Source organism: Zonotrichia leucophrys, chromosome 20, assembly GCF_028769735.1.
Source record: "Zonotrichia leucophrys gambelii isolate GWCS_2022_RI chromosome 20, RI_Zleu_2.0, whole genome shotgun sequence".
Taxonomy (NCBI): domain Eukaryota; kingdom Metazoa; phylum Chordata; class Aves; order Passeriformes; family Passerellidae; genus Zonotrichia; species Zonotrichia leucophrys.
The window spans coordinates 67,611-93,458 of NC_088189.1; the positions used below are offsets into that span (position 1 = coordinate 67,611).

General features: G+C 38.5%; 1 protein-coding gene across 7 annotated transcripts in view; it reads right to left on the reverse strand.

The window, feature by feature from the left end:
* The window catches only part of SULF2 (sulfatase 2), an 85,300-nt gene that overhangs the window by 3,180 nt on the left and 56,272 nt on the right, over window positions 1-25,848 (reverse strand). For all 7 annotated transcript variants that reach the window (XM_064730269.1, XM_064730264.1, XM_064730267.1 and 4 more), the window contains 14 exons: window positions 24,781-24,956; window positions 22,274-22,402; window positions 21,273-21,329; window positions 20,448-20,577; window positions 14,225-14,432; window positions 8,558-8,801; window positions 6,653-6,749; window positions 4,852-4,946; window positions 2,786-2,845; window positions 2,364-2,533; window positions 1,741-1,883; window positions 1,396-1,519; window positions 871-901; window positions 523-579 (listed from right to left, as the gene is read on the reverse strand). In XM_064730269.1, the coding sequence (XP_064586339.1) occupies window positions 523-579; window positions 871-901; window positions 1,396-1,519; window positions 1,741-1,883; window positions 2,364-2,533; window positions 2,786-2,845; window positions 4,852-4,946; window positions 6,653-6,749; window positions 8,558-8,801; window positions 14,225-14,432; window positions 20,448-20,577; window positions 21,273-21,329; window positions 22,274-22,402; window positions 24,781-24,956 (1,721 nt within the window). The remainder of the gene's footprint in view (window positions 1-522; window positions 580-870; window positions 902-1,395; window positions 1,520-1,740; window positions 1,884-2,363; window positions 2,534-2,785; window positions 2,846-4,851; window positions 4,947-6,652; window positions 6,750-8,557; window positions 8,802-14,224; window positions 14,433-20,447; window positions 20,578-21,272; window positions 21,330-22,273; window positions 22,403-24,780; window positions 24,957-25,848) is intronic.

Below are 25,848 nucleotides of genomic sequence, written 5' to 3' on the forward strand. Positions count from 1 at the left end.
AAAGCAGTTGTAGATACAAATCTGTCTTATAATCTATTTTCTGTTTTAAATTCTTTTTTCTGCTCACAGCACAAAGGCTGTGGTTGGATAAAGGGCAAGAAAATACATGATGCTGCCTCACTACTTGTGAGAAATTACGGTCAGTTTTGTTCTTTCTGGATTGTGTGAAAAACTACTAGGTAGCTGCTACTAGTTTAAGTTTAGACAAAACTAGTGTACTGGTCTTTAATTTTTATTGGCAACTGACCATAGCTGGTTTCTCAACTGAGCATCTACCTTTACTGTTTGAAATTGCCTTGACTTAAATGCTTCAGGATTCTCAAAAAACATGTACGAAGAGGTTTTGTGTGGCAGTAGTTGTCAGTACTGATGGCAGTATCATATTTCTTGCTTAATTTAGAAGACTTTCCTCCTAAGCATTCTGTGAGAATAGATGATGATGTTAAAATGGTGGTGCATGCAAAAAGAGAAGAGAAAAGTTAAGTAAAAGCTAATGCTTTTGGTGAATTGCTCCCAACTCACAGTGACTTGGCAGATGATGGTCTCTTCACATCTGGCCATTTTCGACGCTGAAACTGCCTAATTTTCAAGCAGCAAAAGGAGAAAAAAGTTAACCATCACCAAGAAAACAACTAGTACCACAATCTGAAAGATGAGGAAGAAGAATTGAGCCAGAATTTTGACTACTAAGATCAGAACACAGTGTAACATTGAAACAAATAGCTCCAAAGTTTCAAAGCAAGTGGGGGGGAAAGGTCTTTCAAATGCCCTTTCAAGCCAGGCCTTTCCATGTGGTTCCCAATCCCACACTTCCTCTTTCAGCATTAAGGTAGTACTTCAGAATAATGTAACTATTTTTTGTTCATTTACCTGTACTGCTCGTAGCTTCCATCTTTAAGTCCTAGGTGAGAAAAATTAAAATGTTACCAACAATTGTCTGTATGAGAAAAAATAAAGACTCAAGAAATTTAACAAAATTCCTGATGTCTTGAGTAACCTAGTATGCCCTCCTATCTGATCCTGCACTGAGCTGGAGTTTGGAGCAGAACTCTGGAAGTCCCTTCCAGCTTGAACTGACCTGTGTTCAGGTCTGTGAGCTTCAGAGTGGCTGCTAGAGTATTCTCTCCCTTTTCATGAGTATTGTTTCTTTCTTGTCTTCTCCTGCATCTCAGCAATATTTATTACTATGCTAAGGGTCTTTCTTCATCTTAAAAACATGACATAACATGAACTGAACATGTACAAAAATCTGAGAATGCAGTTATCACCCTCAACAGGACATTACTATTGTAAGTAAATCCTAAAATCCTTTCGTGACTGATTCAAGTTTTATAATATTAAGAGTATTTTGGGGTTCTTTGGGGTGTTTGTGAGTGCAATAGAAGAGGCACTTACCAAGATCCATGTTTCTGGTTCTTGGATTGCATTGCTTATACCCTCTGCAACTTCTGAGTTCCATGAGCTGGACATGCAGTTGATTAAGAACATCTCTGTCAAGCGTATTCACTGCATTAATTAGCTGCAATAAACAGGAGGTTCTTCTTAGTGACTATTGCTCTGTAGTTTGGTAACTTTTGAAATACAGCTGGTTTCTTTCTAACAGGAAAGAGCCACTTTATACTAGTTTAAATGATACAGGCCTTAACGTCATCCTACAGCAATATGGCGTGATTTCAATTTATTGGTGACAAGTAACAATGTATTTCTTGAGCTGTGATCCCAAGGTCTATGATCAGATACCTGATATGGATCGGTATTGAGATCAAAATACTCCAAAAATCCAGTAGCAAATTCACAGAACAGGAAGTTGTGGGTCTCGTTGATTGTCCTCAAACACCAGTACGTGTTGTTGTTGGCACTGGTACAGGCACAGAAAGGGCCCACTGCAAATTGAAGAGTTATAAAGACATAAGCTACATGCTCCTGTCTTTAGCACTGCTAATTACTTTCTGTTTATATTACTTTATTCATAGACAGTTACTCTCATTCTCACTCCTAAGCTCTAAAGTAGAGAATGCATTCCAGCATCAGCTTCTTGTTCTGTGCATACCAAATCCACATACTAATTACAGTAACATCTTGTCTAGTTCCTTTCTCTGGTTGTGAAACATTCCAGATGGTGAGATACCTTGCAGATCAGTGTACAGTATTCAATAATCTGTAGCTTATTTGCAGTTAGTTTTACCTCCTTGCCTTTTGTGCAACAATAATGACAACACTGAAAACAGAGATTATTTACTATAGAAAAGACTGTATGGCTTTGGTTACAGAGCTAATAAAACCAGTAACTAATAGCAACCCAACATCCCAGCCCAGCCAAGCCAAAATTTGCTGACCTATTCCTTAGTTTACAGTACTCTTACATGTCCACAGGGGAGCAGTTTGCCAGTGCTGGTTGTCGTGGGTGAAGCAGGTCAGACCAGGCATGCTGCATGTGTCATTATTTTTGATTCTCTTAAGCAATTTGCGCAGTTTCTTCTTCCGTCTCTGCTCTCGCAGCAGCCATAGCCTGTCTTTCTCCTGTAGGGCTTTCCTGCACACATGAAATGTTAGGATCATGGAAACTCTGTTAGACTTGAACATAGCTAAAACACCCCAAAGTAGCTAATAAAATAAGCCACTCAGAGAGAAAGAATCCTCATTTCTAACTTAAATGGTGTTTCATACAAATGGAGATGACTCTGCATTTGTAGAGTCATTGCCTAGTGTGTAACTGGTGTGTACAGACCTAATATTAATATTACATTTTGCACATCCTCTCTCAGAGGAACAGGCCTTCACTTACTTGAAAGGATGAAGACTGGATCCTTTGTGTCTCAGTTTGCTTTTGTGTTTTGAATGGTAACTGGAAAATAAAAACAGCATTGCTGGTGAACAACAGCAAGACAACTGCCCCTGTTCTTATAACATTATCATATTGGATTTGAAGCAGATTTAATCAAGTGTCACTTCTCCCTTCAATTTATTAGTGTATGTGATGAATAAAGGCAGCCTCGCTTGACTGGATCAGGCACTTCCCAGCCTCACTGTGTCTCTGTTTCCTCAGATCCTTTGTCCACAGTGACACTTGGTGTGCTAACACTGCATTGCGATGTACATCCACATCCAGCTACAATTTACTATTATTTTAGTTTTAACTGGTTGTTTCCCCACATGAGGCACATAGAATAAATAGATTTGTAATTAAATTACATTTCTGCAACAGAGTATTCCCTAATTTGTTCTGATAATGACAAGTTTATACTACCCTCCTGTCATTTTCCTTACGAATGCAAAAATTTCAATACCAGCTGTACTTTGTAGGGCTGGAAGGGCTGTGGGCGTGTCCTCCATTATTACTAGCTGAAAGCTTCAGAGAACCTTGAACAAGATGGTTTGAACTGTCCCAGCAAGAGCACTGTCTAATATATTCAGAGATATGCAGAGTGCAAGCAGACATACACATTCTCACTGGGTTACCACTGCTTTGCCTCTCAAGAAACCCTTACAGTATTTTGCAGAAATTTCCTTTCTGTGGAATTACCAAAGTTTAAAAAAAAAAACAGCCACAGTCACTGGCAATATTTTCTTATTGATAAAGTTACTACATACACAAATCAGTAAACACAAACTTAATTTAATAACTGTTGTTTTCTAAACAGTACATCTGAATTTAATTAGTTGCCAGATTAAAATCTCCTTCAAAATAAATCTTTTAAATTCTTAAAACTTTTGGGAGCTTTCATAAGTTTAATTAGTATAACAAATTAACAAAGTAAGATTATTTAAGAACTATCTTCTTCAGTAAATTTTTTAATCTTGCATAGATGCTGGGCATTTCATCAACTAATTCTAAATGCTAAATCAAAGCAATCGCAATACAAACACTTGACCATATGTAACTCAGATGATTAATTTCTTTGCTTTCAGTGGGATTAATCATCTCAATAATGCTATGCACAAATATAAGTGTATCAGTCTGAAAATAAACATTTTTTACATTTTCTATAAAACATCCACGAAAAATAACTTCATCTTTACAGTACATATTAAGTAAACTCAGTTAATCAGTTTTGAAAGCAGTGGATTATAAACCAATATAAACTTTCTGTCTGTTTACCATCTAGAATAATACATCTTTTTTGACATGGGCTCCCATAACCCAAGAAATTGATGATCTCAATATTTTAGTGGATCTGCTGCTGCAACTCTGATGCAGGATCCACATGGGCCACATCCACAGTCCACAACAATTATAAACATCGTATCTGTAGAGTGCGAGGTTTTCAGCATGTTCAAAAACGCATTCCGTGACACCAACAGGACAGAGAAGTTTTATCCACACCCTCTGACAGTCTACTAGGTAACAGGTGCTTTAAGCACAGCTGCCATGCAGTTATGACTCCATTCAGATACAGCTTTCTTTTTTTTGTTGATACTCATACTATTCTGCCACTGTGGCTGCAGTACTCTCAGTGATATCTGGCTCTCAGCAGCCTCAGAGCTGGCTCTGTCATCACCATGAGCAGGAGAAGGTGCTCCTGGGTCTCCTCCCGAACAGCTTTTCTCAGGGACAAATTCTGTTTGGGTTACCTTTTGATTTTGGAAGATTTTCTGTTGTGCTTATTTGCAGAGCAAGAGCTCAACTGTCCAATTAAACTCCTGCCTGGCAGACAGTGGGCCTTGTACTTGTGCAGCGGCCTGTGTACACTTCCCCTAAATGTGTACACAGGAGTACAGTCAGCACAACTGAACAAACAAGATCCTGATCTCTCCTGTGAGATCTGATAAACCAGTTAGATCAGTGAGATCTGATAAATCAGTTACAGCTGCACACTACAAATAATTATTCAGAAGTATACCAAAAAATACCTTAGCTTGTTACAATCACACTCTTCAGGTCGCTTCTTCTTTAGATGACCTCTCACCTCTCTCAGGTTTTTTATTTTATTTTGCAAAGTTTCAATCTAAAAAAAACAAAGGCACCAAGACAGAGTTTGAAAAAAACCAGCATGATTTAGTGCTATTCTAACCTTCTCAAACTCATTCTACTGTCACCAAGAGCTTCCTCTTCGGTATCTACGGTGGCTCTCACCACTAACAAGCATTTTCAAATTATCTCACTTTCCAGAAGGAAACTACAGCAGGAGGAAGCTGGCTTAGTTTGCCTGCTCTGATTCTTGACTCTGAAAGCAGAATGCATTGCTGCGGGAATGAGGGGACACACAGCTGCAGGTAGACAGACACTCCTGCATCCACTCTGGTTTTGCCTCTCTACAGCACATTCACAAGGCGAGAAAGGCTGCTCAAAGGAAAACAAAGTCATTACATTTCAGCGTGTTCTGACACTGGAAAGGGGATAGGGCAGGAGTGATCTGAAATCCCCTCTTCAGAGGTTTTGAAAAGCAAAGCAGGAAGGTTCTGTCACTTTGCATAGCAGGCTTTAGCAGTGTCTGGACACATGGGATAGCAATCAGCGGTTAATTGTGCCACCCTTGAGGTTTATTTTTAACTGCCTTTTTTTACTGAATGAAACTCCTGCTTTTGCTCGTCTGACTTACATACAAGACGGCTCACTTCCACTCGGGTATTGCAGGCCTCTGCACAGCAGAAAAATCAAAGTAATCTAATGTGAACAAAAGTCTCTGCAGAGCTACCATTGGCCATCAGTAACCATAGGTGTAGTAGAAGCTCATGACTGTTGAAGCAGAGACAGGGCAGAGTGTTCAAGGAAAATGGACAACGAACCCAGCCCCGTGACCCTAAATCAGGAACACAATTGGACAGAAGTGTGTTCACACTTCATTTCCTTTGACACTCTATATTGGCTTCATTTTCTGAAGAAAAAACAATTACAGGACTGTGGTAATATTAAAATTGCCCTTTTTTAATCTTAGCAGACTAGTAAGTTTTTAAGTATTTACCCTGTGTGTCATTCTTTACAAGAAAAGGGGGACCAAGAAGTTCTTACATAGAACTTTACTGTGAATTTATGTAATTTGGTAAGAGATTACAGGACATCCATCCTTTATGCTTCTCTCTGGCATTTGTTCCTTCCTTACCTGGTCCTTAGACCCTCTTTCATACACTATACACATGAAGGGTTTTAGCTAATATTAGTGGCAAAAATGTCAGATAAAGTCTTACTGGCAAATTTCATACAGCAAATTACCTCTAAGTTCTCCATATACACAATCCTATGAAAAAATTCAACTCGAAAGTCCAAGGTTAAGAAAAGCAGTAGCAAGTGAAAGAAATTAATTCTAGAAGCACCACAACTAATGAAGCTCACTTTTCCTTGGGCCTTTATATTTGATACTGAAGGACTGTTTTGACAGGTTCCCCACTGGGGAACAGAACTACTAAGATAATAAAAAGATCCAGATTGATTTTTTTCCCAGGATAGGGACAGCTTTAAGTCTTACTCGCCTGATAAGGCATATGACATTTCTCAGCTTGTGCTTTCAGTTGCAGTTCTGTCCACTCAGCATCTTGTCTTCACAAACTTGTAATAATTTAATTATTTCTGAAATGTCTATTCTGAAATTAGCCAGCAAATTCAAAAGGTTCCATAGAGGTAAAAAGACACCCAGAGGCAGACACAGATAGTCAGCATGATCCTATCACCCCACAGAAAACACCGCTAAAAACACACACGGAAAACATCACTGACCTCATGGTCAATATGAAGTTTGTGGTCCTTCCAAGCTTGCAGCGACCTGTACAGATCTGTGTCACACTGGACGGTATCATTCTCCAGGATGTAGCACCTTGGCATGGAAAAGCAAACAGTGTTTATTATTACAGTGAATACACACACACACACACACACACACACACAGAGCAATGCAAACACCTGCTCTTAATAACACAGCTCCAGGACAAATGAGACCATGGATTGGAAATGACATGCAGAATTCAAAAAACAATGTTCATTCAAGAAAATACAAGTGTGCTCTGAACCAGGAAGGAAGTCTGGGTTGCAGTTGCCATGGAAATTTTTAGGTAGAAAAATTCAATGAGAATATTTCTATCAAGCAGAACCTGTTGACTGTTTCATTTCTGTATGTAAATCATGCTACACAGAATTCTTGCTTATTCAATAGACTTTCTGCATAAATAATCATTGCTAATTAGCAAGCACTGAAAGCATTACTCAGAAGCAATTTCTCGATGCATAATTAAGTGATGCAGGGGTAGTAGCAAGGTAAGATGCATTACTACACCATAAAGAAAAGAGAAGAAACTCAAAAAAACAAAACTGAAACAAAGAAGTTTTACTATTTTCTACAAAAGTGATAAAATCTTTCAATGGTATCTCCTTCACTTTGAAAGCAAAACACCCTCTGACAATATAAAATCTTTATGTTTCACTAACTTCTAGTGAAATCCAGTTTTTAAAATTATTTAATAAAGAAGAAAACAAAAAAACACTACTTGACAGATTTACCTGGAAAGTTTATTAGGGGTTGAATACCATGCAGCCATTTCTGAATGCTTGTTTAAATTAAAGATGAATATTTGCAATGTTCCTTTATTTTCTTTAAACCACCTCATGTTGTCCCACGGCCTTCTTTTCTGCTAGGGAAGTCTCATGAATAACGTACAACCTTCCTGACAGTTCCTTGTAAAAATCTGGGATTCGTGCACTAAGGCAGCAAAAGTGAATTTCATTTGTTCCAGAAGAAAAAAACCAGTGATTTATGAGTCCTGAACAGTCATGAGAGCTGGGATAGGAAGGCACAATTCTCTGATGCCTACATTTCGTCATATTGGTGACTTTCTAATTCACTTCTGTCAACAGAAGGCAAATGGAAAACACAGATATCAAGAGCAGCTACCTGGCTCCTGCATGTTTACATGAGCTAGTCATTAAACAATATAAAACATGTAATCAATAATGATTGGTGGATTTCTGATAGCTCACAAATGGAAATGGTGATAAATGAATTAAAGTACAGCTGAAGAGACATTAGCAGTCCCTAGATTCACCACCAAGGAAGTTATTTTTAGCTGTTAAAGTGGTCAGACAATTGCCTCCCCTCTCTCTCAATATGTTCCATTTCCCAATGCTTCTGGTCCATCCAACTTCATTCATAATACAGATTTTCCTCTCCTAGCACTGATTACAGAAAACTCTGTACAAAGCAACCAGTGACACCAAACCAGTTCATGCTTCAGTCAGGGCCTTCAGTCTCCAGCCAGGCCAGGTTACCCCACTACACACTCATTTGCAGGAGTATGGCCTCTCCTGGATCATGCAGGTTTAACACCCCTGTTGCCAACAGTTTTGCTTGTTCTCACTGGAAACATATGCACTGATGAGTGGCTACCGTCTCCACACAATGCAGGAGACAAAAGCACTGCTGCAGCTTTTCAGGAGCTTCATGCCCCTCTTCACTGACCAAACTAAAACAAAACTGAAGACTATTATACAAATGGAATAAGAATTTTAGTGAGGCTAGACTGAGTATCCAAAAGGGATGCAACATGCTTAGCACACTTCAACCCACACATTTATGAAAAGCGCAGTCACTTAAGGAGCAAACGTTTTTAAAAACCTAGCATGTGCACTTACCTGTGGGTCACTTTGATCAGACTAGGGGCTGTGTACTCTGCAATGCTACCAGTGCCACTATATTCCCCCGTATCTCTATCTTCCTCCTCGTGGAAAACAGCCCTCTGCACCTTGTGCCGCTTGGTGATGTTTCTTGGTAAGATGGGCTGGTATCCATCCTCTAAAACCAGGTGATAGGCAGCTCCATTCAGCTCAACAGATACAGAACGGATAGAGCGATTCCGGACATAGCTTGGTTTGGATTCTGCATGGAAAAAGTGGAAGAGCAGCAGAAACTGCATGTTACAATTTGTTCCTCTCTGTGGCTCTTGGAAGGAAAAGCCCCAGCCCATACTGTGCTGTTTGGAATTAACTGGATGACAGTGTTTGTTGCAGTTCTCCTGTGAACTGCTGTTTCCTTAACGTCGGCATGGATGGAAGTACCAGTGGGTGGATACCTCAGAGCATGAGAGGGCAGGTACAACGCAAACACAAAAGAATGGCAAAGGGGGAAAAAATGCTGTAGTCCAGCGCCAGTGAGAACAAATAGCTTGTTCAAATAGATGCTTGCTCTTCCCCCACAATCACCAGATGGCAGTCACACCTTAAGCACTAACTGTGACAGTAATGACAGCCAGCCACCCTCAGGGAACAGTTCTTTGTGCTTTTCTGCTGTCCATCCTACAGTTCTTCCCAGCTAGGATTCCTGCAACACATTCTTGGAGTTGTCTCAGCCTGAGCCTTTTCCCAGTTCTATTCTTCAAGGCTAGGGCTAGATCCTTGATTTTTTTGGAAGGGACTAATATTTGAATCTTTATTTTTATCCACATGCAATTCTTTCCCTGATGTGCAGCCCAGACAGTCAGTTTCTCCATGAAGCACCACTCTCCAGTGCTCCCTCAAACTTTGCTTCTGCATTTGCAGCTCAAAAGCAAAATTAAATATTTGTTATGAATTGCCACTGTGCAGTACAAGATTCTCATTGATCTTTTCCCTGTTACTATTTTCCAAAGTTCTCTGTTCCAGCCCAAATCCCCAGAACTCCTCTTCTGCTTGGTCTGGAATGGCAAAAAGAGAACGTAGTTATGAAATCTAAATCTACATTTAAACTTCCCTGCTGTATGATGGGGTCCATCTCTGACTGTATTTCCTGCTCACAACCAGTGACTGCTGAGAGTCACTCATTAGGCACAATCATCTCATTCCTTGAGGAAAAAGTACAACCCAGGTATCACAGACTCTCTTGTGCCCTCTGCCCTAGGGGAGCCTGGTATATGAGGCTTGTACACTCTGTATATGAGGCTTGGAATTAACACAGATATTACTGGAAACAACTGAGTCCCTTAGTTCCTTTGGTCACTTCTCATTTAAAGAGACAAACACACAGCACACCTCATGAGATGGGACTTCCCTCTGCAATCTGATAAAGGCAAAATTCAACCAATGTGCCAAATGAGAAGATCGCTCCTTCTTGCCGTCCCATGCTCCACAGAAAGGCCAGTTTCTTCAGTGGGATAATCTCTCCAGCAAAATAAGCAGGAGGGAAAGAAAATATGGAACCGGAGGTTGAACACCCAAAATTGACAAAAAAGTACCTTAACTGTCACACAAACTCTGGCATTAATTCAGAATGACTTTTTTCAATAGGCCTTAAATTCATTTCAGATAGATTGCACAGTCTCAAAAGTCGTTTTGCAGTCTGTGGGAAGCAGAATAAACATCTCCTCCCACCTGAAACTTGGCCAAGCACGATATTTTTGTCAGCACCACACAGAGAAAGCAGAATACCAGCTGGATTGTCTGGTTTTGCACATTTTCCATGCATAGTTCAAAGTTTACTGCGGATATTAAACCAGGTGAGTCACAGCTGAAGGGATAAAAAAAGCCACAAAAGATTAGCCCTATTTCAGGCACCCATTCAGGAAATGTTTGAATAAATGAGACTGAAACTTTCATCTTTTCCAAGGTAGGAAGAAGTTCTAAAAAGCTACACCCATACCAATGAGATTTAAAGTATAAACTCCCATTTCTTTAATCATATCTTCATTTTATCTTGTTCAGCACAGCCAACTAACAATTAATCTTCCTTCCAAGTCTAATACACCAATCCAGCCTGCTGGACCTCAGTAAATGGCCCCAGGAAACCATCAACCACATGTCCTTGAACACCTAGGAGCCAGGTTACTCCTCCCTTTGCAGCCAAACTAACACAGCCTTAGCACTAACTAATTGGTGTGGAGTGAGGCATCTCATAAAGGACTGCTTCTATTGCTTTATCCTAGCATGTTACCCACAGTGCTGACTCAGTGCTGTGATTAGTATCAAATTCTGAAGTGGCTAAAATATTTAATAAGATCAATACTCATTGGTACTGTGTGCTCCCATCTGCTAAGTGAACTGCAGGCATAAATACTAATGTTTAATTACTTATTAGTCACTCTTCCCCCAGGTTTTACTCTCCAATCTATTTACCTCTGTACACAGCCTACAAACAGCCAATCCAGGGCTGTTAAATATTTCGCCAAAAACATCTATGCTCCTTTTTTCAGGTTACTAAAGTCTGGCCTTGGTAAGCTCTCTAAATCTGATGGCTCTCTTCCTCAACTACTACAGAAACCAGCTGCCTTAGGGATGGTATTGCTAAGAAGTTGCAACCTCAAAATTGTGTTGTAAAATGGAGTCCAGAGGAATTTAAGTCAAGAAAGTCAACTGCTTTCAGAGCCCAAATCATCCAGCTGGTATTGCACCACTTGACCTGCATGTTTGTCTTCACTGGAACCTGAAAGGAACAAAGTTTTCCACTAATGTCTATGTATTTTGCATTTGTTAGACAAAAGAGCTTTTTTTTTTTTTGATAACAGAAAGTAAAACTGGGCCCTGTAAAGACATTTTTAAAAAAATATCTCTAGTGTCTAGAAATACAGATTAAGTTTAGAGGTACTTTCTTATATCCCATTCTCACAATTGCCACTTCAAATGCATTATCTGTAAAGTAATGAACTTTTTATTTTTAGTAACAAATAATGTTATTAAAAATGACATTTTGATCCAGCTTTGACACCACCTCAAAAGTAAAATGACTGTCAGGGAAATTTGAATAAAAATGCACTCTTTGTACACACTTCTGTTTCTTTACTATTCAGTGTGGCCTATCATCATTTTTCTACATGCAGCTTAAGAATTCCTTTAATCACATACACTTGCTCATCACAGGAAGAAGAGATCAAATCCACAGCGAGAAAAACATAATAGGCCAAAACACAGCCAATGATTTTGAGAGCTCACTATTTAAACTTTCCACCTACTGCAAAGCTATGTTTGAACTTCCTTATAACAACAAGAGCACACTAAAGAAATAAAGAGGACAAAAAAGGAAACATTCCAGACTTGTAAACCCAGACATACCAAATGTTCATGTTTATGGGTTTCTGGTGCTTAAGTGCTTTACAGTCAAGTTATGTATTTTTACATTGTCCAAATTGCACATATATGACACAGCCCTGTTGTGAAACTCACTTTACTCAATTTAGAAAATGCAGTTGCCTGCTAAATGCACTGGTGCACCTGAAAATGCATTCTAAACCATGCCTACACTAGAATGTAATTATTTTATCAAAATGTCTGGTGCTCCAGCCTCTGTACCAGCAATTTAGTCTGGTCTTTTAGACCATCTGTTCTCACTATATGTAACTGATTTCAATCTTTCTGAAAGACCAATCCTTATACCCTATTAGGGTTTACAACATGCTTCATGCACCCCAGATGCAGGGCATCCATTCTGCTTTTCTGCAAATGACTGTAGATTGGAATGCAATGAGATGACCTTTTGCAAATCTATCTCTGTTATGCACAACAGAAATGAGTGATCAGGGCATTTCCTTCAAAACTTTGCTACTGCTTGGAACTACTGCATTAATGTGGACATGACCCTTAGTCCAGTTAGAAACTTGTATTTTCTGTTTGGCAGTGGTTCAAACTAATGAATAGCATTTACTGGCATTCAAGCAGGGCTGCAATCCAATCTCATGCACTCATCAAATTCTGAGTAGCAGACCCCAAAGGTGCGCTAACAATTATGCAAACCAGCACAGAACATGCTTTATCCCAAGTCTCACAGAACAGGTCATAAAAATGCAAATACTCATCATGAGTATCCAGGTGACTCCCTTAACTAACCATAGTCCAGTTTTCCACATAAGCTATTTAGAAAAAACTTGGTATGTCACTTTGATTTGTACAGCTGTGGGCTCACTTACATTTGGTGTGTGATTTATTAGATAAGTGCAGGTAGAAGAATAGCCAACACCAATGAAAAAGTCTCTGTCAATAGGTCCAAGCTAACTCTTCCCTGTACAGCACACCCCAGATGTGGGAAGAGGGAGAAACAAAGCATCTGTGGAGGCAAATACTTTACTTTGGACACAAGCAATGGCTGTGTGATTGTCAAGATCCTGTTTTGTGTTGCTGAAGTTTATGCCTTAAGGTTCAATGAGGCTAATGAGCTGAAGGGTGTAGTATAAACTCTGTCTCATCTGAGCAGATCACAGGGGAAAAGCACCATTCTGATCCCTCTGTGAGAGGGAGCAAGTTTCACTTTTTTTACCTTAACTTTCTACATACATAAACTAAAGATAATTATACACTTAACCACCTCCTTTGCATGTTGTGAAAATTAGCTAATGTTTAGAAAGCAGCAACGAGAAGTACTTAAGTAACTGTTAAGTATTATCAGATATCATTACATTGCCCTCACTTTAATTGTTTTCCTGTCCTCATTAAGTGCCTTCCATCTACTGCTGTTGATTCCCCATTACTTAATTCCTTCTGTGACTTAAAAAAAATTATTTAAATGAGTACAAATTCTAGTGTTCTTTACAGATTGTTGGCTGTAGCACATATTTAAACATCGAATATACTGGATGGAACCACTAATTGTTTTTCAACTCAGAATTTGCTTAGTAACTACTAATCAGCTTGCAAGACAAATATAATGGGAGAAAATAAATTTAAACTCTGTGTTTCAAGTTTGTGTCATGATATAAAAAGACTAATCTGCTAAATAATTAAAGCTCTGTATTTGTGGAGTGAGATGAAAGAAACATTACAAGTAACTAATAATTCCGTGTTGCTGTTTACCTCTAATCTATAATTAAACTATATACGTCAAATATAGATGTTAGTCTGACTATGATTTCACAGAGTCAGTAAAATGGGCTTTCTGAAAAAGCACTAACCTGTGCCAAGGAAACCAGTCATCCCCTTTGGCTGTTATGTCTGATTAAAAGTCAGACTTGTCTCTGCTGACTGAGCAGAAGAAAAGGATGTTAGAAGCGAGCAGCCTCAATAACAAAGTATACACATTGAAAATAAATTACTGAAGTAACAGTTCCAAGCACTGCAGGAGCTACTGAAAATAGAAGTATTTGCTGTGTAACACTGTTCACGTTCCACAGCTTATGTCACTGTCCGCAATTTGCCTTTTCAGCATGGGCACTGCATTTCCCAGAACGAAACATTCTTCCTACAGTCAGATATTCTCAACTCTGATTGTCCAATATGAGACATGCTGTTTCATGGTTGAGATACATAGGAAATATGCTAATACAATTAAATGCCTATGATTGTCAAGACAATTATGTGAGTTAGCAAACAACAGCTTTCCAAGGCAGAGACAGAAGGTTTGCTTACTTTTCTTGGAGAAGAGTTTCTTTCTCTGTCTGATGTGGCTCAGCTTGTATTCATTCTCTTCACAATTGCAGTCTTCACTGTTCCTGTTGTAATACTTGGGCAAAATATTGGAGGTGCCTTTGCCTTTGCTTGTAGCTGCCAAGTCTGCCATTCCCTTGCACTTGTGCAGCTTGAGTTTTCCACTGGCATCTTCCACACACTGCCACTTCTGGAAGAAGAATTTGGTTATTAAAAATCTGTCCCAACTGTGGTCTGTCTCATGGCCAGCTCCAGCAATTTATCAGATATTCCTTGTAGTAAAATGGGGCTCATCTATCACCTACTATCAAAGCAGATTTTTGTAATATTTTATTTTCGGACAAAACAGCAAGACTTCAGAACAACATTGCATTTGTTTCTGATTTTGCCTCTTAGAGGCAGAACAACTGAAATTTCTTTTAAAAATCAATACTACAGCTAAAAACATGAAGGTAGCAAGTGACAACTTTCAGAAGCATAACTGCAGCATAAACCAAGGACATTCAAGCCGTATCCTAATCCTGAGAGTCTTATATAACTCTCAGCACAGTGGTACCAAAACCTTCCAGCTTTATGGAAGTTCTCCAGATAGAATCATATACTGGCTTGGGTTGGAAGGGACCTTAAAGAACATCTCGTTCCACTCCCCTGCCATATGCAGGGGGACATCTTTCACCAGGTCAGGTTGTTCAGAGCTCCATCCAGCCTGTCCTTGAACTCCTCCAGGGATGAAGTGTTTTCCAGGATTGCTCTACAAAAGCGCCTGTTTCTCTTCAATGACTTTTCAAAGGGTCAGATCAGCTGTGGAAGTCCTCAGCTGCATGAGTTTATCTCCATCTTGATGGGTTTTCTTAATAGCTTTTCCTCTCCCCCCCCCACCATGTCAACACACACTTGACTTATAAGGGTGAGCTGCATGGATGTCTGAAGTGAGAAACCCCTCCCTCTTGCACTCAAACTAGAGAAAATATTAGATGTCCCCGATCTCCAATTCGCTCTGATACTCAAAACCTTGAAGTAACTTGCTCACAGCTCCTTCATGCTGCTGTCAGAGCTGTACCAAGGGCAAGGGAGTTTAGCTGCCTTCAACCTGGCACAGAAGTTCCACTCACTTCCCAGGTACATCACAAAATTATTTCACCTACTCCATAATTTATCAACACTTTGCTACCTACAGAAGCTTAGAGACACATAAAAAACCTCTTACAGTTTCTCCTGCTTTAAAAAAAGTTTCTCAGAAACACTCAGCTTCTTGTTGAGTCTTGAGAAGTGTTCCTCTTCTTCCCTATTACAAAATCCTGTAAGCTAGTTCCTCCAGGACTCACTGGAATGTTGAGAATTTTCCAAATAAAAGAACAGAAATAAAAACAGCAGCATCTTCCAGGGAAGATGATATTTTACAGCAGCCTGCAGCTCTATGAGGGAGACTCAGCCACTTCAGTTTGGACAGCAAGGTGTGCAAAGGCTGGGACAACAAAGCATATATTTTTTATTGACATTCATTCCATTGTTTGCAGGTAGGTATGTATTAGCATGTACTATGCATGTAAGAAAACAAAATCACTGTGCTTTTATTATCAGACTTTAATAGGAGTCGAAAGAGAAGTGGCCTTTAACAGCACATTTACCTATCACTGTGGCAGAACCTCTCATTTAAAACAATCCATTTTATGGTGTGCCTACTGATTTCCTCAGACACCTGGATGCCAAGTCTCCTGAGCTGTGTCTGTGTTCAGCCTCCTGTACAGCCCAAGCCTCGCTCTGATGCAGATAAATCCAGCTTAACTTACACAATGAATTGGTTAATCAAGGAGAGATACTGACAATAAGATTTTTGCAGGACTATCTTCATCTGCAAAGCAGTACATATTTACCTAGATTCAGTAACAAATTAATATCTGAAGAATAAATTCCTCTCTTACTTTTATAATGCCTAACGCTGATTGATGTACGTACAGACTGAGCTTTGAACTAAAAGTTACCTTCCTAGAATAAGCAATACTTTCTTTTACAACTATAAGAGATGTAAAAATGTTTATTGCTGCTTCCCATTTCATCTGAATATAATTTTTGAAAATATATAAACAAACAATTTTCTGCTCAGTAGAGTTCTATGCTCTAAGTACATTTCAATACATGAAAAATAATGTTTCAACAGAGGGCAAGTTCAATGCCACAATGAGAATTACTGCAAGTACTCTGATGCGTGGCAAGAATTTTTTTTTTTTTTCTATTTCTTTCATCTCTTGTCAAGAGATTGATGCTCCTTTTTCCCCTCCAGGTGAACTGGAAAAATCCTTTAGTTTTTAGTGCAGCTGTATGCTACAGTGAAAACATCTCAACGACTTTGCTGAAGGGCACATTGTATGCATTAACAGGCCCCACTGCTGAATGACTGCAGTGCAGATCTACCTAAATTGAATTACAATTCTTTCATAACCTCGGTATATCCCTGCTAACAACAAAAGTAACAATGAACCAAAAAAGACAGGGAAGAAAGTTTTGGATCTAATTTTTAAAAAGATTCCTTCCAAAAACTGTCACTGTTTCCTAGGCCTGGTCAATACAACCTCAAGCTACAGTGGCCTCAGAAAAAGGAGAAAATATAAGCAATTTTTTTTCTATTGCTCTTCTCTTGGCACTAATAATGATTGTGATGGAATCGGGAATATGATGTAGAGGTGCCTTTTCTGAACTGCCAAGGAAGGCACACACTTCAGTATAGTTTTCATCACTGGTATGCCACGGTATGTGAGAGAACTGAGGGCACCAAGCAAGTAAAGGATGTGCTTTTACTTATGATATCTTCAGGCCAGTTACAAAAGAGAGTATCCCTCCATGATCCTGGCATAGTACAAAGCAATTGGAGGGAAGACTCTATGTCAAACCTTTAATTTGCAGAACATCTGAAAGAAACGAAGTGCAAACATTTGCATTTTCAATGTTCTCCTGTGAAAACTGTCATATAAAATGATACTTCTAATGCTATTTAAAGGCAATTTCTACTTATATCAGATATGCATGTAAATAAATCTTCAAAACTAAAACATATTTGAAAATGAAATAATGTGAAATCAGGCAACTATTTCTCTTCAGGAGTTAGCAGTATTATTGTACTATGCCAGGTCCTGATAAATAAAAAATTATCGTCTTTTAATTTTGAGAGCTCTCACATGTACAGCATAGATTCCCTACAGCAATCAGCACTGCTGCAGATATTGCATGTTTACCAAATGTTTATCTTTTCTCTTCCTTGTGCACAAAATTGGCAACTTACTTAAAGGGAGATTTTGTGTAGCTGTTGTTATGATACTGTACGTGTTGCTGGGAATACTCTACAGAGCAATGCTGGTATCATAATTGGCTTCCACACAAGGACATTAATGCAGGCTACTAGATAAAAGTGGGTCAGCTTCCACTCACCAGTCAGCTTTGGATAAAAGGCCGAACTACACTAAAAAGTAAAAAAAATTCATGGAAGCCATTAGGTACTAGGATAATTTTTTTTCTTTTTTAATTCATTTGGGAAGAGCTCATCTCTTTTAAATCCCTGAATATAAACACTGAGCTGCTCTTTCATCTGACTCTACAGTCACCCTTGTTGGATGCAAATAACTACCACACATCAAACCCTAATAACTGGAAAAGAAAATATAGTAACACACAGATTCCCATTGCTCTCAGAAGAATTTACATATATTAATAGTGGACTGTGAAACAAGGTTTTAGACATTATGAATAGCCTCTTCTCCATGATCTTGCTACTCTCTTATCAAAACAAATATGGGTTAAGGAGGGTGACAGAGATTTGCAAAAATCACTTTGTGGCCGTAGACCTGTATTCACAAACTTGCATGCTCACAAAGCAGAATTTCAAATTCTCTATTTCATATTCAAAGCTTTATTTACCTCTCCTTTCTCTACCTCTCCTTTAAGCTCTGCCCTTGTCTCTTATCCTTCACTCCCCTTCTGAGTCTTTGATCTCCATTTGTGTTTCTTGTCTCGGGCTCACACTTCAGATTCCCTGGGACTGCTCAGATTTCTCTGTACATGAAATAGCAGATCCCCAAAACTTGTTGAAGTCAAAAGAAAGAGTTCCAATGACTTCAGCAAGCTTTCAACTAATTCTGACCCAGATGGGTATTTATCGTTGCATTAGAATATGAAAATTCACTTTTCATACTGAACACTCCAAGTACTGTAATATAGTGTCCTGCAGCATCAGAAGACATCTGCTAAATAACCACTGCATCAGCATAACATCAGCTCCCCAAGGCAGTGGTATGTTATTAGCTTGGGCTCATTCTACTTATTGTGCAGAGCTATGAACAGCACCAGCAAACAGACAACACCCATTTGTCATTTGAGAAGTTAAGACTTCCTTCACTTTAAAGACATTTTGGGTGCACCCATGTTTAGACACAATTTATCCTTAAATAAGCACATTCATCTCCCAGCATTCCTGTTGTCTAGATAGACTACTAGGACATATTCTCTAGAGTAGAGGTTAGAAGGATTGAGAATACCTTAAAAGCCCTTCACAGATTTTAATTGACTTGATTGTTTGGCAATTTTTTCTGACGTGCAACATAAATTTCTTTTTTTTGCTTAATTTCATCCTATCACTTCCTATTATGCTTGACCGAACTGCTCAAAACAATTCTTCCCCTCTCTGTCTCCTGACAATGAGGATGCAGCACAAGCATCTCTTATTAGCATATCTATACTGCAGAACTTATTGGTAATTTTGACTATGGAGTTGACATTTTATACTTCTCTTGAAAAATAGTGATGGGGGGCGTGGGGGGCAGTGGGAAAAGCTGTATTTCCTCATCCTACTTACTGGATAATGTTGTAGTAGAAAAAATAACTTTTCTTCGAGTTCCTCAAATAACATTGCAAATTCATAAAACAATGGCTTGCTCCCATTCAGCTAAAATTTCAGCTCAAGACTTCTGATGACAATAAATTACTGCATATAGTATTCCTTTAAGTTTAGTATTTTTACAATACAGAACATTATAATTGCTCTGTGCACTAAATCTGACATATTAGCCACAGGAGGAAAAGAACATCTGAAAAATTCTTATATATATAAATTGGACCCAAACACCTAAGGAACAATGGACTCATTTCACAGGTGCACTGAACTACATGATCAGTAAAGCCAGAAGTATGGAGTCTGGCATTTGACAGTAAAAAAAATTAACTACTGCAGCCTAAGTAGCCCATTACTGACTATTGCTTGGTAAGTCATTCATATCATGTCTGCAAGAACAGTTATATTCCACAGACTAACTCATCCTGACAGCCCTCTGGGCTGCCAGAATATGAGGTAATGCCAGTGTGATAACAGACACATTAGCATGTGGACCCATTTACCTTCACCCCTTTGTCCACAGAATGTATTACAGTCCTTGGAAAGGGGTTCTCTGGCCCACACCTGCATGAGAGAGCAACGACAGAGAGTCAATTTTGCCAAGAGTGGTGAATTCTCTGGAGATAGCCATGCTTTGCTTTTGGACTGCCCAGAAAAATTCACAAAATCCTCTCCTGTGTATGTCAAGACCTTGTATTGATAATATCCTGGTTTTTTTCCGTTAATTTCTTCTATGTAACTTGTATCTAAAATGAACATATTGTCATATCTGCCCAAAACAATTATGCAACAAGGGAAATGACACACAGTCAATGAGCTTTATGCCCATATACACTCATAACTGCATGTGTGTTTTCCCAGTGTGTTTTTGTTAAGAGGAGGGATATACTGATTTAACAGAATTTTAGCTTCCCATTACTATATGTAATTTCAAGTAACGGCAAATGAATTAAAGAATTAAAGAGAGAATCTGAAGCAAAGCAAGCTGTATGTATTTGAAAAAGCCAATCTGTTATGTACATTGTAGCTTCTCAGCACTAAGTAATCCCAAACCACATTCTCTTTGGAAAATAAAACTTTAAAACAGCCTACACGGTTTTCTTAGTGGTAGTCAGGAATCAATACAGAACACTTGAATCAGCAATTTCCTGACTGACAGTCACTCTCATAAATGCTGTAATAAAGATTTGAGTAAAGGTCACAGAAGGAGCCATTTGATTTATACACTGGCATCAATGATGAGGTGAAGAACATTGACACAGTGAAGGTGCTGAGCTTAGCCCAATTACAACTGCTTAATTGCAGTCAGGAATAACAATGCCCTACCTGGCCAAGCTGTTCACAAGCTGTTTGATACTCAGCTCGCTGACAGAGGTCTTTCACACGCTGGTATTTGGGTAGAAAGTTTTCTTCTTGGGCATCTACCTTCTCATTCTCCCTTTTATGCAGCAGTTTACTGGAAAAGAAAAAAAAAATTATTCTTACATTAATATTAACTCCAACACACAAATACAGTTAGCTGAAAAGACTCAGAGGAGTAGTTATTTTCCATGTCCATAGCCTCTCTGGTAGCCAAAATGTAACAGTCCAGTGGAAACTAGATTTAGCCTGTCCAATAACACACAAGTTATTCATATCCTACTCTCAGGGAGCATACAAAACATATAAAGTCAAGACACTCTGTTACATGCCTGAGTGTTAGGCAGTGACAACTGTCAATACAGAGAGACCACATCACATTCTACAGGGCTGCACTTTGGAAATCCCTCTTGCCCCCATTTATGTACTAAGGCAGAGGTGCAGAGGGAATGGCCAGCAGATGAAGATGCAGAGAGGAAGGGTTGTTCATAATCCCGTGATACAAGCAGGACGATTGGAGGACAGCAGCTGAGAGCAAACTGGGATGCCTTCCCATCTCTCAATCCAAGTAAATTTCCCTTCCCCCACCACAAGAGCACATTTATGCAAGCTGTAGGCAGAGGCCATCCATTCCCTACAATCACACAATCACTGCCATTAGGCATACTGCAGCCGTGTCCCTGCTGGCACAGCTAAATGGCTTTAGACTGCAGCAGAGTGCTGCTTTGGCTTTAGCTATTCAACATCCTTCTATTTAAAAAGACTGGGCTTTGTGATTAACACTTTCCTTACCCTCTTTCCACAAGGAACGAGTCTCTCCACACCTTCATCTTTTTCTTTAAATGAAACCTGGGAGGAAACGAGGAGAGGAAGACGCAATTCCCACAAAACCAGTAACCAATTTATGCCCCAGTTTTCTGTCCCACCCCTAATTCCAACAAGAAACATGCCACATAACTGCACAAGAGGACATCCAGCTCTGTGAAGCAGGAACCTATGCCTCTCCACTGAAAAGCACAGGATATATTTCTCTCACAGGAACTAAATTCACAAGACAATTTCTTCAACATAAGCGTGTTGAAAACAAGAGATTAACTGAATTTTCTTTGTTCACAAAGGATCACAAATTAAATCGGGATTTCCTGACTCATATTTGGGCTCTTACCCTGCATCTACCCAAAAAGTATCCTATTCTAAAGCATCTGCTCCATTCCCCCTTTCCCTCCACCCGGCTACTTGTAAAGCAAATAGTTCTCCTTCCATTTTTCTGCTGATTTTCTCTTCTAAGGATTCTCCATCAAGTCTAATTCTCTTCCTCGGTCTTTTTCCAATGAAAGTACTGATGGAAAGTCTTAAATAAAAACCGCAATTTTGAGTGCTAGTCTGTCTTTATATTATAGTCTGATACACAACCATTTCCTTCAATTATTTTACTAATAAATATTCAATATTAAATGCTTTGCTACAAATGATGCCATGAAGACATTTAAATATATAACTTACGTAGCCAAAGACCTTCATGTGTAGCCCTCTCACTTCTACACAGACTACATTTAGTATGTACAGATGCCATGCATGCCATACATCTAGAATATGAACATGCCAAAATGAAAATAAATAACTGAAGTGAGCTGTATATGCCAAATAGTCTTCAGACTTTCCAGTGAATGATATACTCAGACAGATGGTGATTTTATTACATTTTCCTTTAAATTTTCTGCATGCTGCTGAACACTTGTTCAGTCTCTCGTACAAACACATGCATGTTTCTATGCAACATTTTCATTTCTTACCTATTTACCGGTCTCTCAGAATCCAGCAGCTTTAGAATGGATTTACCATCCATATCAGATGGAATATCCAATCCAGCAATATCTAGAATTGTAGGTGCAAGATCAATATTCAACACAATGTGAGGATTCCTGAAAAAAAAATAAGACAAAACAGTTTAAAGTCTAGGCAATAATACCAAGCGACTCCAGTTTCCACAGAGTCCAAAGACCTGAAAAGGCTTATTTTGTGACACCTGCAAATAAAAGGACACATTCTGATTCTTTTCCATGAAGGGAATTAACATATAATATATAGATTAGTTGCATAACCTCAAGGGGACTAATACAAATATTTAAAACTTTAGTACAGAGCATTTTTGAGAAATGTAGTTTCAAAGTTTTAAAGTAGTTCATAAGGTAAAGTTAGTTAATTTTTGCACAAGACAGTTTAAAAACCATTGGAAAAACTGTTTGGGTGTCTTACAGAATGAAAATGCCTGCCAAATATGCCAAATCTACTTTTTAACAAAGATGACTTTCTTAAAAAGTAGATTTGGTAGGTAGCACATGGCTTACCTGTTTCAAAATCTGGTATAGAAATGAGCACTTCAGTTTCTATCACAGTAGGCATGTTCTGAAGAAAATGTGAAAATATATTGCTAGGCACTAGTAACAACTAAAAGTGACTGTTAATTTACAGTGTGAGACAGAAAAAGGAAAGGGATGAAGAAACAAGCAGCATAGGGTTGAAGAGTTATGAAGAAAAAGCATGTAGAATTACTTTGTTATGATGTACAGGCACAAAGAAAGGATGGGGCCAGATGGGCTGTAATAAATATTAGTGCAGAATTCCAGCTGAAATTCAGGACAGAAGAAAGCTGTTAAAGTCATACTATTTAATGAGATACTATTTTAAAATTACTACATCTTTGAAAGAGTAAGCAAACCGAGACTGACAAGAACATAGGTGATTAATTAAATTGATGTACCTGATTTGATGTTAATTACTAATAATTATGATGTAGCATATTTGGTAACTGAAATGAGAGGTTAGTAATGACTTGCTATGGTATTGCTTTTAAAATTTCTCTGGTACCAAAAGGGAGTCATAACAATTATTCTGCAGGGAAAACAAGGTTCACACAAAACAGGATGGATGACAGAAGTTCTACCATTTAAAGAAAATCAGGCTGAGAGGGAAGACCAATTTATTTTCTGATGTATTCCTTCTGCAAGGTGTTATATCCTGTTCTTCCTATTTGCTCTACTGTGACAGGCTCTGTTCTGTTAAGATCTTGTCAGGCTGATTCTTTCAATTCTAACAGAAACATGTTTTCATCTTCAGAAGTCTTTGAAAAATAAAATTCAGTGGGAAAGTTTCAGAGCTTTTATGGATATCTGGGTGTACAGATCCTAGAACTACAGTAGACACAATGTGGCTGGTCTCTAGCCTTATACGTTGCAGAGGCACTAGCTCAGTCACTTGGGCCATGTTAGCATTGACTCTCCAGGAAGGCCAAAAACTGCAGTCCAAGTGAAAGAGAGCAGGTTTTCAGAAGGTTATTCCAGTTCATTTGAAATTCTGGGCTGCTGCAAAAAAAACTCATTCAGTGCTGAGGTAATATGTTTAGTCCCAAGTGAGGAATCCCTCCCTGCTCTTTAGAGAATATTGTTTTTTTCACATGCAAAACTGCTGAAAATAAATCAGAAACACAGTGCAACATCTACAGAATTTAACATTTTTCTGCCTTCAGATAATGTGAATCAATGAATTTAACCAGCACATGATATTTGCTATCATATTATACACTAGATCCATTCCTCTGCGGTGAAGAAAAAATTGTGTGTGGAGGATTGTGTGCGTTAATTATGCTAAGGCATGCACACTCATATAAATATTAGGCAGCAATTTATGGCACTCTGTCCAAAATCATTACCTAAGTGCAAATATTTGCTATCTGAAATAATTGCTTAGAAAGTGTATTTACTTAATTTTTTAGCTGATCAAAGCTACCATTTTAATTAATGGTTATACTCTGCATGCTTGTGTGCATCCAAATAATAGCCCTAACCATGTAGTCTCAGAGAATGAGCCAAAAAGAATATTTTCTGGATGTTAATATATGAATTGGTCTTTATACACTGAAACAAGTGACTCAAATGTTCAGCAATAATTGTCTACATTATACAATATATTTCTTAACTTTAAAATGACAGTTATATGTATAATTTGTACTACTCAAAAGAATGCGTTTCCTAGATTGGACAAAATTAAAAGTGATTTTTCAACTATATCCACAAAAGTGCAGTGGCTTGTGCTGCACACCCATGCAAGCAAAAAGACAATGGCCTTGAGTTTGTTATACCATCCTGTGCTATCAGTTCTGCTTTCTGAGGAGACAATTTTCTGCCAAAATTAAGCAGGATGGGCAGAATTTTGTGCCTCCATTTGGCTGCCAGGTCAATACAACTAGAGATGTGAACATGAAGTTTTCACATTACAACACACACAAACGCAAAGAACTTACAAGGACCCAGCCTCCACATTTGGTCCTCGGACATAGAAAGGGACTCTGATATCAAACTCATATGGCATGGACTTCCCCTTCACCAGCCCAAACTGTCCAATATGATAACCATGGTCTGCTGTGTATATCAGATATGTATTTTCCAGTTCTCCTGTTTCAGCCAACATATTGTAAATCTGAAAAAAAGCAAAACAAAATATGAAATTTATTCTACTGAGTATCTCTACATGTGGAATGCTGCATATCACTTTCCACCTATGTGTAACATACAAACAACGAAAGACAGCACTGACTTATCATAATGAATCACTCTGAATAATACATAATCACATCTTAATTTTACTAACTGAATATTGTGGCTATTACAAGACAAAATTCTGTTTTAAGGTAAAACACAATAGCACGCCATTTCAAAAATGTTTGGGTTCAGTATTTTGCATGACAGCTGTCAAGATAGTACTAAATACACACAGTAACAGAGATAAAAGTTTCAAGCTGTCATTTCAAAATTTTCTCTTTTACCTTCTTCTTGCAGCAAGCAGTTTTAATAAAATGACAGCCCTTTGAATCTCACACATAATCAGGCAGCACTCAACAATCTTGCCTTCAGACAAATGACTCCCCATTATGCAGAATATTTGCAAAATATTTTCCAGATAAAAACCACTCAGTCATACTCTCTCACTATGGAGAATTAGAAGGAGATTTTAATGTGAATACTTCTACAGATTTACATAAGATACTATGTGAAATGCACCAACTTTAGCATCAAAGATCAATTTTTATGCGGCATTTTCATTTAAGAAAGGTGAGAAGGTGGTGGGATACCACCAAATTGGAGCCTCACACAGGTGCAAAACATTAGCACAGGAGAAAAACTGTTGTGTTGATTTGGGAGTTCATTTTTGGTTCTTTTTAAGGTTGTTTTGTTTGCTAGTTAGGCTTTTTCGGGTTTTTGTTTTTGGGGATTTTTGTTTGGATTTTTTTGGGGATTGTTCTTTTTTGTTTTGCTTTTTTTGAGTGTGAGATTGTTTTGTTTTTTATTTATAATTTTGAAAAACTAGTAAC